General features: G+C 52.1%; 6 protein-coding genes across 6 annotated transcripts in view; 2 read left to right on the forward strand and 4 right to left on the reverse strand.

Annotated features, from left to right (window-relative positions):
- PpBr36_07457 (uncharacterized protein) overlaps positions 1 to 1,139 on the reverse strand; it is a gene marked incomplete at both ends in the record, with an annotated part of 4,625 nt that extends 3,486 nt beyond the window's left edge. The window contains 3 exons of the mRNA XM_029894594.1: positions 112 to 566; positions 781 to 801; positions 888 to 1,139. Of these exons, the coding sequence (XP_029748816.1) occupies positions 112 to 566; positions 781 to 801; positions 888 to 1,139 (728 nt within the window). The remainder of the gene's footprint in view (positions 1 to 111; positions 567 to 780; positions 802 to 887) is intronic.
- Positions 1,140 to 4,027: 2,888 nt separating this feature from the next.
- Positions 4,028 to 4,407, reverse strand: PpBr36_07458 (uncharacterized protein; the record flags this gene model as incomplete). Its single annotated transcript, XM_029894595.1, has 2 exons — positions 4,028 to 4,237; positions 4,339 to 4,407. 2 exons carry the CDS (start codon positions 4,405 to 4,407, stop codon positions 4,028 to 4,030), a joined length of 279 nt encoding a protein of 92 aa, XP_029748821.1.
- An 879-nt stretch (positions 4,408 to 5,286) lies between these two features.
- PpBr36_07459 (uncharacterized protein) lies at positions 5,287 to 8,899 on the forward strand (the record flags this gene model as incomplete). Its single annotated transcript, XM_029894596.1, has 3 exons — positions 5,287 to 5,416; positions 5,482 to 5,494; positions 5,566 to 8,899. The coding sequence occupies 3 exons, from the start codon at positions 5,287 to 5,289 to the stop codon at positions 8,897 to 8,899; spliced, it is 3,477 nt and encodes a 1,158-aa protein (XP_029748822.1).
- Positions 8,900 to 9,308: 409 nt separating this feature from the next.
- On the reverse strand, positions 9,309 to 10,970 carry PpBr36_07460 (uncharacterized protein; the record flags this gene model as incomplete). Its single annotated transcript, XM_029894597.1, has 1 exon — positions 9,309 to 10,970. The coding sequence occupies one exon, from the start codon at positions 10,968 to 10,970 to the stop codon at positions 9,309 to 9,311; it is 1,662 nt and encodes a 553-aa protein (XP_029748017.1).
- A 1,199-nt stretch (positions 10,971 to 12,169) lies between these two features.
- On the forward strand, positions 12,170 to 18,340 carry PpBr36_07461 (uncharacterized protein; the record flags this gene model as incomplete). The annotated part of the gene is made up of 8 exons (XM_029894598.1): positions 12,170 to 12,435; positions 13,011 to 13,700; positions 14,297 to 14,348; positions 14,490 to 14,718; positions 15,345 to 15,827; positions 16,944 to 17,141; positions 17,291 to 17,321; positions 17,596 to 18,340. 8 exons carry the CDS (start codon positions 12,170 to 12,172, stop codon positions 18,338 to 18,340), a joined length of 2,694 nt encoding a protein of 897 aa, XP_029748016.1.
- Positions 18,341 to 19,588: 1,248 nt separating this feature from the next.
- On the reverse strand, positions 19,589 to 20,494 carry PpBr36_07462 (uncharacterized protein; the record flags this gene model as incomplete). The annotated part of the gene is made up of 3 exons (XM_029894599.1): positions 19,589 to 19,956; positions 20,063 to 20,219; positions 20,408 to 20,494. 3 exons carry the CDS (start codon positions 20,492 to 20,494, stop codon positions 19,589 to 19,591), a joined length of 612 nt encoding a protein of 203 aa, XP_029748019.1.
- Positions 20,495 to 20,994: the final 500 nt, after the last annotated feature.

The following is a 20,994-nucleotide window of genomic DNA, read 5'->3' on the forward strand; positions in this document are numbered from 1 at the left end:
TTATGAAGGAAAGAAAACACCGACACTTGTCATCCATTTAAAAGAAGGGGGGGTGTTCAAGCACGAGGCAAGCTCACAAGCAGATTCACGTTTCAGTTGAGGATCACTTACGCATTGGTCGACCGATGGCTAGTCGGGTCCTGCCGAACGGCCTCTTCCTTCTCATCTTCGTCACTATTCCTTCGCGTTCCGGGCATCGATCTCGCTGGAAGACCGTCGTCATAGGCAAAGCCGCGCACCGACTGCATGATGCCGCCGGGCTGAGGCGATGTAAGCTGTGACCCAGACCTGGCTGGGCGGTTGTACAGCAACCCAGGGGGTGAGATCAGGCTAGATGTCGAATATCTGTTGGGCCGTGAAAAGACACTGGGGAATCCAGCTGCGTCGCGGTATTCGGGGGGTGTCGTGGGCTCCGACTGGTGACCTGCAATGCGGCCAAGGTCCTCCTGCATGGCTGCGAGCTCCTGCTCCTCACGCCTCTGCTGAAGGTCCAGCTTTTGCATCTCGGCCTCGAAGCGACGCCTCTGCTCCCGGATTTTCTCATACTCCATGCGCTTTTTCTCGATCTGTTTGTTTCTTGGTGTCAGCTCGCAGCCCGTCAAATACGTTGTCTACCAACGGCCTGAATTTTCCCTCATTGCATCCGTCTAAAATTCCGCTGCTACCCGCCCTATGCTACTATCACGACAACCATCTGCAGCGAAATCCCTCATCCACTGGAAATTGACCAAGCAAAAACCGGCCAGCTGCCGCTGCGCCTAGGAAGGGATTAAAGCATACCAACTGAGCCTTGTGAATCGCCTGCAGGTCATTCCGTTAGCATAAATCCGCACCCAGGAAACATGTGCGACTAGGGAGGTCCCCAGGACGCAGTTGAAAGCACCCACAGCATTGTTTACGAATTCCTGCGGCTCCGGAGGACCGCGCGGGCTGGGCAGGGAGGTCAGAGACGACAGCGTCGGTACGCGTCCAGAGTCGGTAGTAAATCGTCGAGGAAGGTTCGAACGGAGATCGTGGGTGTTGATAAAGGACTGGGAGTTGCGGTTTGTGTTTCGCGGGGGTGAGACAAGGGAGTTCATCGTGTGCTGATGCTCAGTAGCCCGCGGGGACTGCTGCGAGCGAAAGCGCAGCTCGTCCATGTTCGCTCTGAAAGCTGGAAGCCGCTTTCGGTTTGAAGTTTTATACAACTAGGATAACAGGGTCGTCTCCGTCTTCGTACAGGGCCAATGTTGGCTGGGAAAGGAGTTGCTCTATTATACTGAGGGGTTGGAAGCACCGCCATCCAGGTCAGTGGTCGTCAGGGTCTTTTTTGTTGACGAAGAGAAATAATATTGGATATTTTTCTGGGCCGCTCAGGGCAGCCACAGCGGGGGCGGCTGTGGGAAATCGAAAAAAAAAGGCCAGGGCTGGGTTTTTATTTAAGCATATGAATATGTGCCTCGCATCCCTCGCAGGTGTCCAATTGTGCCACGAGTGCAGAGTGGAGGGACACTCCGTACTTCGGGGCAGGCGTGGACACATGCTTGGGCAGCAAGATACATACAACCCGCATCGCGCCTTGAGCGACGCAGGGTCTGAAGCGGGAGCGGCGAAAGGCGGCAAGGCAAAGGCTCTCTGTCGCAAAGTTTAACTCACCTCTTATGTATTCGTTTCTTTTCACACAGGCACACGAAATATAATGGCACACGACGCTTGCCTGGAGAGCCAGGAGCAGCAATAAAAACAAAAAATAAGAAATCAAAGAGAAAAAAAGAAGAAAATCAAAATATCAATAAGCTGTGGTGTACAACTAGGGTCCCCCAAAAAATGAGCGTGGGCAAAGCGTTACTGCGGACGGACTGGAGAGCGGGAAAAAGAAAAAAAGACTGGATGGAGCGCAAAGGACTGGGTGTCGTTGGCTTTTGCAGGTTCCACCTCTCCTACTGCAGTTCCCACTTCCACCCACGACGTCGAACCTAGAACCCGCACCCGACAACAGCCAATCAAAACCATGACCCAGCCCGAAGGGTACCTAGACCCTGCACGATTTACTTTGTAGGCGCCGCAAGGCCCCTTCCCTGTGCTCATGTGGGCGGGCTCCAGCTTCGCTCCAGCCCCAGAAGTCTGCAAGTGTGCAAATCTGGTCTTCGCTCTCCAATCTAACCCACATCGTGGCGCCTGCATAGGGGGAGCCGAGGGAGGGGATTGGGATAACAATAATAATTGAAAAAACAAAAAATCCCACGAGGTAGATTTCCAAAGCAACAGACACAGCGCATGGAAACAATGATTTGCAGAGACGCCGGCTTGACGTTTAAAGACGCCACTGGGACGGGCCAGTCAGTTGGAATATCGGGCGCGACGGTTGAGGCGGGGGATTCACCTTCTAATGTTAGCTCCATTTTATAGCTTCTACTTCCAGACACTTGGAGTACTTGGCTTGTCATCAATCCCTATGACGATTTTACGCGAGCCACATGGTTTGAAAGCCAAAGAAACTAAAAAAAAAAAAAAAAAATAACAAAAAGTTAAGACTGGCACCTACCTGGCTTGACCATTCGCAGGTCTGTGCATATGTTCATTTGTACTTGGTACATACATTAACATCAGCTAACTAGTTGTGCATGAGAATTTAAGTAACAAAATGAACCAAAAAAAAAGCCCTTGGACCAAACTCAAAAACACAAAAAGATACTTTGTAGAAAGGAACCATTGGGCATACGACGGTTCAGCTGCTCAGGCAAGGCGAACGAATGGGATTGGGTTCGTGTTGCATCGAGGGGCAGGTTCATTCGAAGCCCCTCTTCTCTTACCACTTTGAGTGGACATTCCCCTCCCCTCGCTAGCTCGGCATGTCATCGCAATAGGTACGGGGACCACAAGATGATGGATACAGAGCGGTGAGGGTGAACTTGCCGGGTAGCCCCTACTGCAAGTATATCACACCTTGCCACAGGACGCCAAAGATGGAGAAGAGGGGAGATACTATTCGTAGTAAAAGCCCGCGCCAATCCACGGGTCCTCCGAGTTGAATCGTAAGACGAGCTGATGCTTAGGAGGCAAAGATACTCGGTAAACTTTGTGATAGTTGATTGGATCATGCTGGATCCAGGCCTACTAGGTAGGACTGAGCTACCGTCTCATTGTCATTCCATCAAATTGCCGCGGCGGCATTAGTTGGTACTCTTTTTTTTTTTTTTTTTTTTTTTTTTTTTTTTTTTTTTTTTTTTTTTTTTTTTTCCTTAAGTCAAGTACTGCAAACTTATAAATAGGGTCGAATCTTTTTTATTCAATTTTTGCGTTTGGCCATGAGAGAATTTCACCCTAAGGGGGTAAGAGTCTAGTGAAAGGAAAGCACTCTTATGGCGCATGCAGACGCCAGATCTGCAGCCTGGAACTGGGTTGAATCACCACAAAGTACACGAGGTTGGTCAGCCCGCCACGATCCGTGATAGATTGTTTCTTTTTCCCGTTGGTCATTTATCTGTCGGGTCAGTGCCATGCCAGGCCCCCTCCCTACCTTACTTACCACGTACTGTAATAAATGCCGGTCCGTTGCGCGATGTTGCTTGCGACCGTCTTGTCCGGGCAGGGGATCCCCAACAAATGGCGACATCAGCTTTGCAAGGGTTCGTCGGCAGCCTGGGCCCCTTGCTTCAATTGTAATCCAGGAACAATACGTCGTACTGGCTTGATTGCGCGCCTTTTCCACATTTTACCCAAACGTCAAGAATACAAGCGTAATATCTCTCAGATCGTTCCGGTCGGACTGGTGGCCAGCCAAAACATGAGTATTCGTAATGTCTCAACTGTCAGCCTCGAGGCAAGCTATTCTGCACGACTGAGCTGTCAAACGAGGCTGTCCTTTATGTCAAACTGTAAAACTCCTGCTTCAAGGAAGCGATTTCATCCCATTCGCTCATTTGCCGATGCCCCCCGCCCTTCTATGCGCAGAACATTATGTACATTCCATGTCAATAATCACTTTGTTACTATAGAGCCTCAGTTATGCGGTGTGACAACCATGGAGGTCCTTGGAAACAGGTATTCAACAGTTGACCACGTAGTTGGTTATATTATGATTATTGACACGACCGGGAAGGCAATTGTTGACTTGAGCCTCTCTCTGTCTGGGTCGAGTGCGGAATTGATCGCCAAACAAACAACTCATATAGCACTGCAAAACAGTATCGTACGGAGTACAGTGCCTGGGTCTTTCCGAGATTTGCGCCTCAATCTGCCTCACCGCTTTTTGGTACTATGGGGGAAAGTGGGGGTGGGCTTTATTCTGGCGGATACATGGTGAGAACAAAACATAAGCGGGTGTTTCGGCTATCACTAGGATTCCTGCTTGCCTACAATTCCAAGGAAGACTGAGTATGGCCCCGTTTCACCACCATACATGTCAACGTCTCGGGAAATATTCATCTTTCAAACACGAGGCAGAGATTACCTTATGAGATCAACTCGCACACGTGGTAATAATTAGTTACTTTGCATATTTTGTTTCTGCTTACAACGTACCTACTTAGGGTAATGTCTCAGGTACTACCGGCGAGAGTGATTTGGGTGGGATGCACAGTAGATCCATGTGGGGTCCATTTTTGACCGCGAAAAAAAAAAAAAAAAAAAAAAAAAAAAAACACCCGAAAGCTTTGCTGGCAAGCCTCTTGGTAATCTTAACGTATAATACTACTTTGCAAACACCGGAGAAAATGTATAAATAGGTAGTTAAGTACGAGATAACCTGCAGTAGGCGGGCGATCAATCGTCAAAGCATCGGAATGTTGTTAACTGTGTAGATTTACTCGAGACTTGAGATTTACATGCTCGGGTGTTTTGTCCTTACTTGAGCCGTCATCACCAAGGGGGCAGCGGACCCTCACTGTTCTGCGACTAAATAAATCATTTCGGATTTATTCATGACCAGAAAGCAGTACATGTAGTATTAGAGTAACGAGTAACCATGAACGCAGTGGATTGTGTCAAAGGGCTGTCAAGAGTGAGAAAAGAAAAGTAGCTGCTTCATTGCTTGTTTCGGCACCGTTCCGTTGATGGCGGCCACGGCTGGGCTGGGCTAGATCCTCGAGTGGGACCAGCCGAGGCTCATCTGAAGAAGCTTAAGTGCCGTGGTTGCTTTATCTTATCAGCCAACGCGTGGGCGCGACGTAGTTTCGCGGTGGGGGACGGCGGGGATGGCTCACGACAAAATTATTTGCGATGGCTGCACATCAATAAGCTCCATCCAGCTACAGTGATCTGGACCGCCAACCAAGCCCCAGGCATGCCAGCAGCATTGTCGCAAACATGCCGTCTGTTGTGGACGATGGCTTTGAAGCCCTGCTGGAGCCTTTTTACAATGGCAAAAAGCTGACGGATCCAATTTCTACGGCCCAAGACAAATGGCAGCTGTTGCCTGCTTTCCTCAAAGTTAAAGGTTTGTTTGATATAACCTCAACATGCCCACAGTTCCGGGAACATACTAACCAAGGAACGTAACAGGACTGGTCAAACAGTAGGTGACCGACCTCGGTTCTTATCTCCCTATCGACAGACCGCTAACCAGCCGATGCTTGTGTGGTTCAGACATATTGACTCATTCAACTTCTTCATCAACACCGAGATCAAAGAGATTGTCAAGGCAAATCGCATAGTACGCAGCGATGTCGAAAGTGGCTTCTTCCTTGAGTTTACCGACATCCGCGTCGGGAAACCTAATCGCGCCGAGTACAGTGACATCAAGGCTCAGAATGAGGTCTCGCCCATGGAATGTCGCCTCCGCGACATGACCTACGCCGCTCCGATCAAGGTCGACATTGCCTATTTTCGCGACAAGAAAAAGGTCCTCCGTAAGAATGTCACACTCGGACGTATGCCTATCATGCTTAAGAGCTCCAACTGCTGGCTGAGTGGCGCCAACAACACCGAGATGGAGGACATGAACGAGTGCCCCCTGGACCCGGGCGGCTACTTCATCATCAACGGCACCGAGAAAGTCATTTTGATTCAGGAGCAGCTGAGTAAGAACCGAGTCATTGTTGAGGCTGACGAAAAGAACAACGTCATTTCTGCCTCGGTGACCTCTTCGACTCATGAGAGAAAGTCCAAGACTTACGTCACGCTCAAGAAGGAGCGCATCACGCTGGCACACAATACATTGGTTGAGCCGATTCCGATTGCCATCATCCTCAAGGCCTTGGGAGGCTTACCCGACCATGAGATTATACAGCTTGTGGCCGGTGAGGATGCTCGATATCAGGATGATTTTGCGGTCAACTTTGACGATGCAGCTCGGGCCGGCGTTTTCACCCAGCAGCAGTCACTCGAATACATTGGCTCGCGCGTCAAAATGGGTAGCAATAGATTCAAGACCCCCGGTGGTCAAGCGCCTAGGCGGAACAATGCTGAGGAAGGATTAGAAGCCCTGGCCAACATGATCATTGGCCACGTGCCCATTCTGGACCTTGATTTCTATCCCAAAGCTTGCTACGTAGCCATGATGGTTCGTCGTGTCCTCATGGCTGCGCATGATCACAAGCTGGTGGATGATCGTGATTTTGTTGGAAACAAGAGGCTGGAGTTGGCTGGACAAATGTTGTCACTACTCTTTGAGGATCTTTTCAAGAAGTTTCTTGTTGATTTGCGGTTCAATATCGACAAAGTACTTCGAAAATCAAACAGAGGTGTGGCATTTGATCCGTTGAACTCCATCACAGCTACGTCTGGTCACATCACGGCCGGCATGAACAGGGCGATTTCGTCAGGAAACTGGACGGTGAAGCGTTTCAATATGAACAGAGCCGGCGTCACACATGTCCTCAGTCGACTTAGTTATATCAGTGCTCTGGGTATGATGACACGTATCAGCAGTCAGTTCGAGAAGACGCGGAAGGTCAGTGGACCCAGAGCGCTGCAACCCTCGCAATGGGGCATGTTGTGTACCTCTGATACCCCCGAAGGAGAAGCATGTGGTCTGGTGAAGAACTTGGCGCTCATGACACACATCACGACGCATTTCGAAGAGGACCCTGTGAAGGAGTGGATTCTGGCCATGGACTCTGGCGCCGAGGCCTTGAGCAACTTCAGTGGGTCAGAGATGCACACTCCGGGTACCTACGTCATCACGGTAAATGGTACGCCCTTTGCATTGACCTGGAACCCCGAGGAGTTCGCCAAGAGGTTCAGGGATACAAGGCGAAAAGGAGAGCTGTCTGCCTTTGTCAGCATCAGTATAAACTACCACTTTGCAACTGTCAACATTGCCACGGATGAAGGCCGAATCTGTCGTCCGTACATCATCATTGAGAACGGCGTGCAGAGAATCAAAGAGGAGCATCTAGAGTCGCTGCGCCAGGGAGACAAAGATTTTGACTACTTCCTAAACAACGGCATAGTCGAGTACCTAGACGTCAACGAGGAGCAAGACACCCTCGTGGCTCTGTACGAAAAGGACGTGACCCCTGCGCACACCCACTTGGAGATCGAGCCGTTCACTATCCTGGGCGCCGTCGCAGGACTTATTCCATTCCCCCACCACAACCAGTCGCCCCGAAACACATATCAATGCGCTATGGGTAAACAAGCTATAGGCGCAATAGCGTACAATCAGTTCAACCGGATCGACACTCTGCTCTACACTCTTGTCTATCCGCAGAGACCAATGGTCATCACCAAGACGATAGAGCTAATTCACTACGACAAACTTCCCGCCGGTCAGAACGCCACTGTGGTGGTCATGTCCTACTCTGGATACGATATTGAGGATGCCCTCGTGTTGAACAAGGCTTCCTGCGACAGAGGGTTTGGACGTTGTCAAGTGTTCCGCAAGCACACGGCTGAGTTGCAGACGTATGCAAACAACAAGAGTGAAAAGATCAGCGGTCCCGAGATCGATGAGAGGACAGGGCAGCCTGCGGAAAAGTACGCGGCCATCGACAGCGATGGTCTTGCAAGGGTTGGATACAGGATACATTCAGGCGAGGTCATGCTGCGGAAGCTTACCCCGATTGATCAGGGGTCGACAGGCATCGGAAACGATGTAGGAAGCAATGATTACCGGGAGACGTCACTTTCATACCGCGTTTCGAACCCAAGTTACATCGACAAGGTTATGATCTCGCAGACTGAAAAAGAACACATCCTCGCCAAAGTTCAGACGCGGCAGACAAGGCGACCGGAGCTGGGTGACAAGTTCTCTTCTCGCCACGGACAGAAGGGTGTCGTCGGCATCATTGTCGAACAGGAGGACATGCCGTTTGCCGACTCGGGCTTGGTGCCCGACATCATCATGAACCCTCACGGTTTCCCGTCTCGAATGACGGTAGGCAAGCTGTTTGAATGTTTGACGGGCAAAGCCTCGATTGTCGAGGGCAACAGGCGCTACGGTTACGGCGATGCTTTCCGTTCGCACCCCGTCGAGGAGATGGGCAAGGCTCTTGTCGAGCATGGGTTCAGCTGGGAAGGCAAGGACTACTTCACTTCGGGCATAACGGGCGAGCCTCTCGAGGCATACTTGTTCAACGGGCCCATCTACTACCAACGGTTGAAGCACATGGTGCAGGACAAGATGCACTCCCGAGCCAAGGGGCCGCGGGCTATCCTGACCCGGCAGCCCACCGAGGGTCGGTCCCGCGACGGAGGTCTGCGTCTGGGAGAAATGGAGCGCGATTGTCTGATCGCGTACGGCGCCTCGCAGCTGCTGCTGGAGAGATTGATGTTGTCGTCGGACGCAACCAAGATCGACATCTGCCAACGCTGTGGCCTGTTTGGATATAAGGGGTACTGCCAGACGTGTAAGAGCACCAAGGAGGTCACTGAGATGACGATGCCATATGCGGCCAAGCTGCTTGTCCAAGAGTTGATCAGCATGAATGTCGGAGTGAGGCTGGTGCTTGAGGATGAGTTCCCTCACCCTGACTGAGGTTGAGATGCACTTGATGACAAGGAGGGGGGAAAAGAAAAAAAAAAATAGAAAATGGAGCGTGGGGGGGCGCTTAGTGAACTAGCATTAGGGGGGCGTTTCTCTTCTTTTGCGCTGACTGATTTTTACTTTTTTTTTTTTTTTTTTTTTTTTTTTTTTTTTTTTTTTTTTTTTTTTTTTTTTTTTTTTTTTTTTTTTTTGCCGTCTTCTATCGCATTCATCGCAAGGTGCAGGATCTGGGTCTTGAGTTTCTCATATCTGTATATACAAGGCAAAAAAAGCGCATCTTTGGCAGATACAAAAAAAGAATATGTACAATGATATCCACTTTGGGGAAATCTACAATACGGATCCCATTTTGTTTTTGTTTTTATGAATCATTTCTCGTAGCGTGTTTCTATAAAGCTCTTTAGTTGTTCGAGTCGCTTCGTTTCCTCTTGATGGTCCCCTTGCCCGACGAGCCCTTGGCTGCTATTCCCCTCAGCCCACCACTGTAGATCTCGTACTCGACAGCACCGTCTAGCCCCGGTCCCGATGGCGCCACGTGGGGTGCAAAAACGACCTTCATCCATCTTCTCCAGGAGTGCATAGTCGGGCCCATGCCATCGCCGTCGTCTTCGTCACCGTGGTACCTGGATCGGCCGTAGACTGACTTCTTGAGCAGGGCGATGCGCGCCGAGATCTGGGTCGACCAGACCAGGCCCAGGCTCGGCGTCTTTTGGTTCCCGGCGCTCATCGAGCAGTCCTCCTCGTCGCCCCAGCCGGTGAACCAGCGTTGCTGGTGGTCGAGCAGCAGCGCGGGGATGTCGGGGCCCGACGGCTGCAACGGGTCGACCGGCCGCGGCCACGAGACGTCTGAGAGACCGAGCGACGATGATGGCGGGTCGTTGGTTGCCGGCAAAGGCCGACTGCGCGACGCCAGTGGGCTTTCCTGGGTCAGACGGATGGGTCCCGTGGCGGCGGTGGTGGTGGTGGTGGTCGTCGTTGTTCCCACCCCACCTCCGCTTTTGGTTTGGGATGATGCGTCGAGCCGTATTTCAGAACGTTGCTCGCTCGAAGGGGGGGCGACGGCAGCAATCAATGGCAGGTGCGGACGCGCGGGAATCTTGGACTCGAAGCGGTCCGAGACCTGGTTGGCGACGACGACGGCAAGGTTGAGGGACCTTGCGAGGTTGCGCAGCTGCATGCCGAGTCGCACGAGCTCGGCGCTGCGGGCGGCCAGGCCGGTGCTCCTACTGCCGGCGGCGTCATACTCGGCGCGGAAATTTGCGGCGACTGAGTCGAGGACGATGAGGCCGACGTCGCGGCGGGCGGCTTCGAGGGGCACCTGGAAGGACAGTATGTGGTCCTGAGCCTCGATGTCGCCGAGCGGCTGGAGGCTGAGGATGGAGTCCAGGGACGGCCTGGGGCTCGCCGACAGGAGGAGCGGGTTTGCGGACAGCATCTGCGCCACACGCCTGGTGGAGAGGGCGGCCTCGGTGGGGATGTACATGGCCTTGCGGCCCAGGCCGTGGGGCGGGGGCAGCTGGACAGCCAGCAGCAGCGAGAGGAGGAACTGAGTCTTGCCCGCGCCCGACTCACCCGTGATCTCGGTGACGTATCCCGTGGGGATGCCGCCCCCGAGCGCGGCATCGAGCTCCGGGTTCAAAGTGCTGATGGTAGACCATCTGGCAGCGAGCTGGGCGTGGTTGTGACGGAGCTGGCTACCCAGGTGGTTGATGGTAGTTGCGGTCACTGCCCCGGGGAGCTCTGGCTTTAGATGCGACTCTACATTGACCGTGGCTGCCCCGGTCGCTGAGCCTGTTTTACCGCCACCACCGTCTCCAGCAGCAGCAGCAGTCGGGGTCGTGGACACTGGAAGGGCAACACCGAGATCCGAGTGCAGCGCTCGCAGGACGGCAGCGCAAAGTCGCTTGATATCCAATAGGGGCAGCTGAGTGCGCTTGCCGAGCTCCGTGGCATCAAGGGTCAGAAGCTCGGTGGTGGTGACTTCGTGTTTCTCCAGAGCCGGGATGAGTGCAGCATACTGGCCGACAGGAAAGTGCGGCAAGACCCGCAGGAGATCCGTCATGGAGCAGACATCGGCAAGCAATTTAGCTAACTAGCTGAATGAATGGTGGTGAGGAATGGGAGGTATGGAGAGTGAAAAGTAAGCAAATGGGTTTTAAAAATGGCAAAATTCCTTGTTGAAATTATTTTGCTTGTTGATGTTCAAGTTCCTGCCCGTCTTGGAATTCAAGAACCACTCACTCACATCTCGTGGTTGCTTTGTTTGAATGCGCGCTGTAACCTCACAGTAATCACACCTTGGTCCCCACTGTATGTGCTGATTAACTAAGCACTCAGCAGCGACCCTGTCCCTGGTCAAGCGCTACCACGCTCCTGGCCTGAAATTCCTCCAGCTGAAAACATCGGCAATCTTGGTCCCGCATCTGCCTTTATTGTCTTGCTCTACCGGTACGATACTTCCAATTCATCGACCAAAGACGTTGTTACGCCACCAGCAGTCAACACAACAATCGCAACAGTAACGGTCGCACAGCGTGCATGGCCACACATGTGACGCTGAGAATATCTTATCTAGGTAGACTCTCTAACTTGAGCTCCTCTCATCAAGCCACCTAGTTAAGTCGGTGCCCACGGCAGAGTGACTGCAAGGGATTCGTCCCTCATCATCAGGTGGAAACAGACTGAAATGAACTCGAGAGATTCTGCAAACTGATCAGGAATGTCTTCCCCAGTCTGTCTTGTATGACCTTGCCACCTGCAGGATTGTTGTGTCAACTACAAAGATGATATGGGCTTGAGTTGATATCATAGCCCCTTTTCGAGAAGCCGAAAGCCGCTGTCAACGTTTGGCACACCCATATGGAATCTCCATTTGACCAACCAACCCCTTATGTGTTGATTGGTGCAAAGCTACACCAGCTTCCAAGAGTTGCACATATTGCCATGCAAGCCCATGTTATTGTGCCCACATGTGGTGCGTAACACGGCTGTCGACACGGTTGTATTGGTGGTCAACATCATGTGCCACGTCCCCACAGGATGTGTATGTTCTGGAGTCGAACTGCCTGGTGTTGGATGAGGTCACAGGCATATCAGTGAGGCTGAGTTGGAAAGACCATTATCAGTCACTCTAGGGCGTTTTCCTTTGCTGCAACGCCTTTATTTGAAATGTCGACCACACTAGCCGTCCAACCTGCGTCCATCTCTGGCTTGATCAATGGTCGCATCCATACCTTAATTGTTTTCTATCGCTAGACTAAGATGATCTCGTATAAACTCACGGTACTCGTAGCGAGTCTCTCTTCAATAACCAATGCAGCACTGGCAGCCATTCTGCTTGAACCAGAGTCAGCGGCTACTGTCGGAAATGAAGTCCCTACCGGCACATTTATCACAGCAGACGATGCGGCCATCACACCTCCTCCCGAGCTGATGGAGCTCCATCGTCGCCAGGAGTTCACTATTAAATATCTCCTGGCACCCGACGCCACCTGTGGTTTTGACAGCAAAGGTATAGTCTATTGGCAGTAGATGGATCGAGACGTCGTAATACACATTGAAATTTCCTCCAGAGAGCAGACGTGTGAATTTTAGACTGACAACATTGCTGCTCATGTAGGAACTCCAGTTGCGTGTGCATCAACTCTCCGTTGCGGTTTTATTTCAGCCTCTGCATCCTCATTGCCGGCAAGGCAGTCCTGCTGTTCTTCTACTGGCTGTGTAGTAAGTTTTTGGTTTCCTTTTTTTTTTTTTTTCTTTTTTTTTTTTCTCCAGTGATCAGCCGTTTGGCATTGACACTGTTAAACATCAACAACTATGGGGACATGAGTCCATCCATGGACAGTTCACATAGAGGCCATGCACTAAGTTCGTTTATTCGAGATACCAGGCCAACGCAGTCAGGCGCACAGCCTGCAGAGATCTCACGGCACCATGTGACTCTGCTTGCCAATCAAACTTGTCAATCATGCGCTGGTAAGTTTTTCCACCTAGTGTTATTTGCCTACCTAGGCAGGCTCAATCTGAGGTGGATCATCTCTGTCCATCTTTCAGATTTTGACTTATACATGTGGTTCCCATGCTCTCACTTGGACACGTGAAGTACATCGTCGTCCTTCCCGTACTGCCATACAATGCACTTTATCACATCCGCCATAATCGGCTTTCAATGCAGAGCCTCAACTTATGCCGGCACTCCCGAGCTGCTACGAACAACCTTCAACGGCGGTCCTGCCAGGACGTACGCCAGTCGCACAGCCACGCAATCCAGTACAACTCAGATCCGCACGACCATCGATAGGGGCAGCACCATTGTTATCACGACGACTCTGAGTGGTGAACCCGTGAGCAGCTCTTCGTTCGACATCAGTGACTACATTGACAGCAGGATCAACGAAAGCCGCTCCGACAACACCGGGGCCATCGTCGGCGGCTCGGTCGGCGGGGCTGCTGTTTTGGCCATCTTCGTCCTAGCCGGCGCCCTCTTCTTCCGAAGGAGGAAAAAGAAGAGCGCCAAAGTGGTCAAGAACAGCCAACCAGTGATGACTGTAGAGGCCAGTGCCGCAAATGGTCTGCTTGGCTACCATTCCGCATCACCGTCATACCCGGGAACAAGGTATCCTGTGTCGCCTGGTGGGCCGGCAGGCACCGTCTCTACGGCGTCCTCTCCCCGCTCGCCCGGGATGGAGGGCTCCCACAAGACTTCGCTGCTGACTCCGCGATATAATCAGAGCCACCGGCTTTCAGAAGTTGATGGTGGTGCTGGCAGTCAGGTTCACGAGCTGCCTGCTCGGTGAGAGCAAACACGGAAATGTCAAAAATTGAGGGTGGTAATGATGTTTTTTTTTTCCTATAGTAAAGAGTCACTCCAAGAGGACGCTGCATAATTTTCGTACAAATATACCGACCGCTATAGCATAGGAAAGCCGGCAGCCTCGGTGACGCCTAATCTGAGCACGAGAAGGTCACTGTGTTCAAGAAACTAGAAAGCCAAGTTGTCAACACTTCCTGTCCTTGTCGAGGAGGCCGAAATGCACAAGCAAATGATACTTTTATCCCGGGATTGCTGCCTGGCCCAATTGTGGTGCGAACACAAATTCTCCAATAAGTGAGTATACTCTAAGCGGCTGCTCAGGTGGCGGTTCCGCCAGGATTGCGGTTCTCTGTCAGCACAAATGCCGGGATCACCAAATGACGCCAATGGATATTTATAGGTCAGACGAGGCTTCGAAAAGGTGTATGGAATATGGCTGCAAAGTACGATCATCTTGGCGGTAGATGGTATCCGCCAGGATTGGGCTGTGTGCCGAAGGAGGCGCCATGCTGCTGGGATCGCCAATCGAAGAGTACGCGGCAGGGCGTAGATGCAACCCCCTGAACGCCCGTCAGCTTACTATCATCCCACAGCCATCTGCCTGCCGAACTGATGTCAACGTTCATTGTACGTGCGGTTAGTTAGGTTGTAATAGTTTATTCTTTTTTTCCCTTTGTTTGAATCTCAATTCAATAAACAAACCTTGGTGAACAAGGTACACTATCCCGGATTGATTTTTCCCACTTTTCGACCGGCATAATGATGGAGAAACCGGCACTGATAATGCTGTCGGCACTCGTACTCATGGGCGCGCCAGCCCATGCAGCGATACTGGCTCCCACCGCGACGGCCTCTGCTTCGAGCCTTGACTACCGCAGCTGGAGTCCGCATCCGACGGCTCCCCCGGAGATGATGCTCGAGGTGCGGCAGGCCCGAGCGGATACGTACGCCATGGCTCCGGACAACATATGCGGATGGGTAAACGGCAACAGGAGCTGTAAGAGAGAACCTTTGCCCCTGCCTGCTGGCAAAATCCGGGAGACAATTTGCAGCTTGCCGTTTCTGGTTTTGCTAACGTACTGGGTTTCTTGTTTTTGCTTGTTCTTCTTCTTGAGCAGCTGTTCAGGTCGCGTGTCCTTCAACTGCTCGCTGTGTTTTCCTGGTCCCGAACGGGAGTGTTTCTGGCAGAGTCGGCTGCTGTGCTACAGGTGGATGCGCGGTAAGGGTTTTTTTCTTCTTTTTGATTTTCAATACTGGTCCCTTGAAAAAAAAAAGTGGTCATCACGGTCCCGTATAGACTTGCGATGCAGCCAGTCATCACTGACACGACGGGGGGCTCGACATGAAAACAGACAAACTACCCTTGGAGAACAGCCTGTGCAGGAGTGTCCGACAGTTGCGACAGCCAGTGCTCTAGTAACCCAGCAATCAGAAAATGGTGAGTTCTGCGGCGGCTTATGGCTTTGTTTTCCCTCCAGTTTTTGTCCGCTTTGTCTCCCTTTTAAACAAGAAAGTAGCCGCTGATGGGAAAACGATGCTTGTCGCATTGAATAAAACAAAAAAAAAACATCAACAGCGACGGAGACAGACCATTCTGCCACCCGGTAAACTACGTCGCGACAGATAGCTTCCACGCCTTCACCTGCGGATCGACAGCCTTCTCGTCGGGGCAGAGGACCCCGCTGCTCCAGACGACGTTCGCGGGCGCCACAGCGACGCGGAATTACGGACTGTTTGGCGCCACGGCCCCCGCAACAGCCCCTGGGACCGGCGGTGACGAAGACATCGAACCGATCACCGCACCGATAGATGGTGGTGGAGGTGAAGGCAATCAGAGCTCGACTCCCGTCGGTGCCATCGTGGGAGGGGTGGTCGGTGGCGTTGCTTTCATTGCGATAGCCGCGGGCGCCGGGGCGTTCTTGTACCGGAGGAGGAAGAAGAAGACGAGCCAGGACATTGGCGGCCAGGCTGTGCAGCCGGAGAACATGGATATTCGGTCGCCCAAGTGCCCACTGATCAACTCTGGACAGGCAGCCAAAATACCGGATTATCCAGTCGAGATGGACGCGGCTGCTCCGCTCAGTCAGGTACACGAGCTGGGTGTTAGTGAGCATCCGACTATTTCCCGCCCGGCCAGGCAGGTGCATGAGCTGGGTTAAAAGGGGCCAGGCCCTTGGGAGATGGATGATGGATGGCTGTACATATATGTATGCAAGCAAGTACTGAGTACCCGTGTTGATTTATAGAGCAATTATTCCACAGTCGATATGTACATAATGGAATAATCTTCCTTGAACAGTATGAATTGTTTATTTATCATTCATCGCCCATGGCCACACAAGTAACAGCCAATAGAAGTCACCGGGTATGAAATTGCTTCGCAACAGAGCCCCCAAGCCATCCATTCCTGAGGACTGTCATGCATGTATATCGAGTTTCGCTTATAATTGGCCGCATGGACAGGCAGCTGAAGGGGGAGAACGAATGAAGAAGGGGGGGGGGGGACAGGGTTGCACAACAGCAGTCTTGTAGAACTTATTTCTTGGCTTGCAGTCAGGCTATCTGGCGTCCGAGATTAAAGCCCCTCAACTCTTTTCGACGCAGCAGTTTGACGGCAAGGGTTGCCCCTCAGCTCTCCAGCTGCTCGAGCTGTCCAGTCTCGATACCGGCGCAATCACATTTCCGCCGATCGACCTTTTTCTTTCTGCCTTGCCAGTGCTGATCACGGGTGACGGACAGCAGCTTGATATTATTTCCACTTCTTATATTCTCTCTGGTGTTCTTTTCTTAGTCAATCCGCGAGCGGCTGATAAGTGAGGTATGGGATACCGTGCCGTGTTACACACCTTCAAGCGTTCCCTGGAGGCACAAAGCAAAGACTGGTGGGCATACATACAGGGAGCAAGGCAGCCAGTGGGTGGTCAGAGATTTGCCTCGATCCTTTTTCCTCCATATGTAGGTTTAAGCATAGCGGGTAGAGGGTCAGAGAGTAAAACACCCCATTTCCCATTTTCGATTCTTCTCCATCTCGCAATGCTTCCTATCCCTTTTGGCATTTTGTAATTTACGGCAGTCAACAAGTCACGCAAGTCTTAGTATTCGGACTTTGTGAATCGACGGCTTTCTTTTTTTTTTTTTTTTTTTTTTTTTTCTTGTGAATTCCCACCATGGCCAACACGACGACGACGACGACGACGACGCGGCTGCTGCTCTCATGCCTAGTTGCCGCTCTGCAGTTCACGACTGTGTCGGCGGCCGCAATGGCCACTGCCACGCGGACGGCGGTCATACCCCTGGACGCTCAGAGCCCTCGTCCCACCGAGGCCCCTATCATGTTCGACCTCGCCCGCCGACAAAACAGCTTCACGTACCTCGTTGCGCCGGATAATACCTGTGGTTGGGTCAGCGGGAATACAGATGGTGCGTATTCCAAGAATGAGAATAAGCATAAGCAGGAAAAAGAAACTAACGGTTTGTTTCTCCTTTTAATATTTCCTAGTAATACGAACCTGTCGTAATCAAGACTCCCGTTGCGTCTTTTGGCTGGCAGATGGTGTGCTACCAAATAGGCACGCTTGCTGCCCTCAGGAAGGCTGTACGGTAAGTAAATATAATGCAGGGCCTTTTTCGTGCTATAATGGGACACGTCCTGGTGGCTGATTCAGCCAACAGACCTTTCATCTCTTCTCACAAACAGCTTGCATCTCCAGTGGCCAGTCCTGCAACGCCTCCTGTAGCTCCGATGGCCGAATACTTAAATGGTAAACCAAGCGCATGCTTTTCCTTCCGCCCCTAGATCTCAGTGCTACCACATGAATGGTCACTTTCTGCTCTTCTGACATGGGTTGTTTTACCTTTGCCATGCGATACACAGCACCGAAACGGCCCTGCCATATTGCCACGAGCTCTTCTTGGGCTCCTCGGGGATTTTCCGTTCCTTCAGCTGCGGCAGCACGAGCCGGGAAAAGCCGTCGGTCTACCTCACCATCAAGCCCGGCACGGTGAGATTCTTTGCCACCTCGACCAGCCTGGCGACCATACGAACCACAACCAGCACCTCCAACGGCGCCGTCGTCACCAAGATAGTATCCGTGACCCCATCAGGGTCGACGAATGGCGGGACCGGAGAGGCCGAAGAGAACAGTGGTGGTGCTGAAAATGGTCAACCATCCAGCAGCGTGGGTGGTGGTGGTGGTGGTGGTGGTGGTAGTGGAGGCGAGCAGCCATCCAACGGCGCAAACACGGGCGCCATCGTGGGAGGCGCGGTGGGCGGCGCGGCGGTCCTCGCCATCGCTGCCCTGGCCGCCGCCCTGCTCTACCGTCGCAGTGGAAAGAAAAAGAGCGAGGCCGATGGCGCGTCCGCCGCGCCGCATGGGGCTGGGTACTACCCGATGTCACCAAGCCAGCCCGACTCGGCGGCCTTTATGCCGTCGTCCTACAACACCCCCGGTATCACCTGGGTTCAGCACAATGGCCACTCAGTGTCGAGCGTATCCCCGGTCCCCACATCGCCGCCCAACGCCCCACGCTACGACGGAGGGCATCCCAAAGACCCGACCCCCACGGCCGAGGCCGACGGGACTCGGCTGAATATGGTGCACGAGATGGGGACGAACTGAAGTTGAGGCCGAGCGTAGAGTCCTGGAATTTATACTCCCTATGATCAAAAGCTTTTTTTTTTTTTTTTCTCTCCCTTGATCCCTGGTCGCCTCGTGAGTGGATTCTCTGTCTAGCAGTAGATACCCTTTCATGGTTCCTTCAGATCTAATCTTGGTCTTCTTGCATTACCAAGCAAAGTAAACGTTACTCGGCCGACCGATACAAGACAATTGACATAAAAGTGGTCAAGTCTCAGAACTGCCTCTAGGATTGAGATAGGCAGGCCCCTCGCTCCTTTGTCGCTGTCGCTGGTACTCTGCCTGGGTATGTGCCTATTAATTGGGCTTTATCGGACATGGAAACAAGTTCCAAGAGCTCGGTAGCCATCCAATTCACTCTTATGTTGCACATATTTCTTATCCGCCGGATTCATCCTGTTTTCAAGTCGTAAATGAAATCTCACATCCGCTGTTGATTGGATATATCTCAGCTGTGCTGGCGAGCCTCAAATGTACCCGAAATTAAAGGGTGTGGAAGACGATAGAGCGGCGGTGACTTGCCTCAAGGAATGGGGTTTCATACCAACGTCGGCATCTAGCCCCCATCAGACATATCCCAAGACATTCGGGGAATGACCTGGGTATGGTTAATTTTAGTCTCGGTCTGCTAAGTACGTCTCAAGCATATACTCTTGAAGGTTCGTCAGGCTGACGTCTCAACCTCAATCCACGGGGCTAGCCGCCGAGGAATCCTCTCCTTGATACTTGAGCATAGATTCTCTTACCTGCCTACGATCCAGGAATGACTGAGACTCTTCCGTCCTAACAGTTCATAAACCCACCGCCAAGCAAGTCGTCTTCTGTCGGCAGTTCTCGACCTCTCAACAGATCACTTATGAGGCTAGTATCACAAGACGTTGCCTTTGAGATGCTGTACCAAGATCACACCATACACATCCGTAACAATTGCTTGCACATGACTGTACATTTAGCCGAGCTGGAAACAGGGCGCTGACATGAATTCAAGTTGGCACCGCCTGGTATCGGCCGTGCCTTGTTCATTTTGCTATCGTTAAAAAGTTTTGATGTCCCAACCCCAAATTGCAGAACCGATGCATATCCGATATGAACGACGTGAACCAGAGCTGAATGAAGTTGCGCCCAATCGACAATAGAGGCCAATTTTTCCAGCCCAAACCGAGATAAAAACTCCCCAAAACACCGACAGCACCCTTGCTGCTTTGTGACCCCACGTCTTCAGCGAGACGTTTAGCGGTAGCGCCACAGAGACAGGGTGTTGTGCCTCTTCCACGTCTTCCTGCGGCCGGCAGTGGTCTTGTTGTAACGGTGACCCTTGTTGAGACCACGCGACTTCTTGCCGGTGGCGGTAAGACCACGGCACTCGCGGTGCTTGTGGACGGGGTTGACGATCCAGTTGATCCTGGGGTCGATACGGATGGCCTTGTGCTGGGGGTCGACGAGGATGACCTCGTAGTACTTGTAGGTAGAGTCCTGGTTGATCCAGTACGAGTTGAGGACGCGCAAGTTAGCGCAGCGGCGGCCGACACGCTCCTCAGCGGTAGCCTTGAGCGAACGCTGGTACTTGAGCTGGTTCACACCCTGGTTGGTGGGCTTGCCTAGATAGAGGGAAAAAAAAACGAGTTAGTTACATTTGCCCGACGCCGCTCAATCGCCCTCTAGCCGCCAAATCTTCTGCAGTGCAGGACTCGAGATCAGACTTACCGTAGGTGGCACCCTTGGGCACGGGTCGCTTGCGGCCACCACGGCGGACGCGGACGCGGTAGATAACATAGCCCTGCTTGGCCTTGTAACCGAGGCGGCGGGCCTTGTCCGGGCGAGACGGGCGCGAGGCACGGTGGATAACGTTCAGTTGGCGAAGCTATAGTTTGAAGCGAAATACACTCTCAGCAAATGTTCAACGAGTGTAAATCAGGGACGGACTTCTCGTCTTGACCTGACCCTCTTCGCTAGAAGCGAGCACAAGACAATCCAAGAAGCCTCGGCCATTGGCGAAAACCATGCTTTGGTTGTTCGAAATTTCGGGATCGGATCGATTGGCTAACGTACTTCCCAGCAGCGCACACGCAGAAGGAAGCGGAGGATATCCGACTGCTTCTTCTTCTGGAGCTCCTCGACGTATTTAAGCGCACCCATCTTGTCTATTTCGTGATCGAATGCAGATTGTTAATTGTCGTGCTCAAATGAGGGGGAATCATCCAGTTTCCGGCAGAGAACTGAGGATTGAAGCTCTTCGAAGGGATTGAGAGTAGCATACCGGTTTGGTCGAGGCCGAATGTCGTCCACTTGGTCGATTTCGGTTTCTGATTTTTGGTGTTGAATGTCTTCAAAAATTTCAAGACTTCAATATCTGGAGAGGTTTGTGTGGGCGGAAACGAGTAGGGCAGGCACAGTTGTGCGCTAATCCATATACGGTCTAGCGTTTTTGCAAACCCCACCAAAGATACCCCACCTTGTGGCCAACCAGTGTTGGTCGAAAATGTTGACCGAGGACCTCCACTCACAATCTGGGCCGTTGCGAACGATTGCGGTCTTGGCACTCGTAAAGGGGTATACGAGTAGAAAGCATACCTACCATACCTACTCCATTACGTTGTGTTTTGCTCCAAGACGTGCTTCTTTCTTACCATATTATC

This window comes from Pyricularia pennisetigena, chromosome 1 (assembly GCF_004337985.1).
Source record: "Pyricularia pennisetigena strain Br36 chromosome 1, whole genome shotgun sequence".
NCBI classification, from domain to species: Eukaryota; Fungi; Ascomycota; class Sordariomycetes; order Magnaporthales; family Pyriculariaceae; genus Pyricularia; species Pyricularia pennisetigena.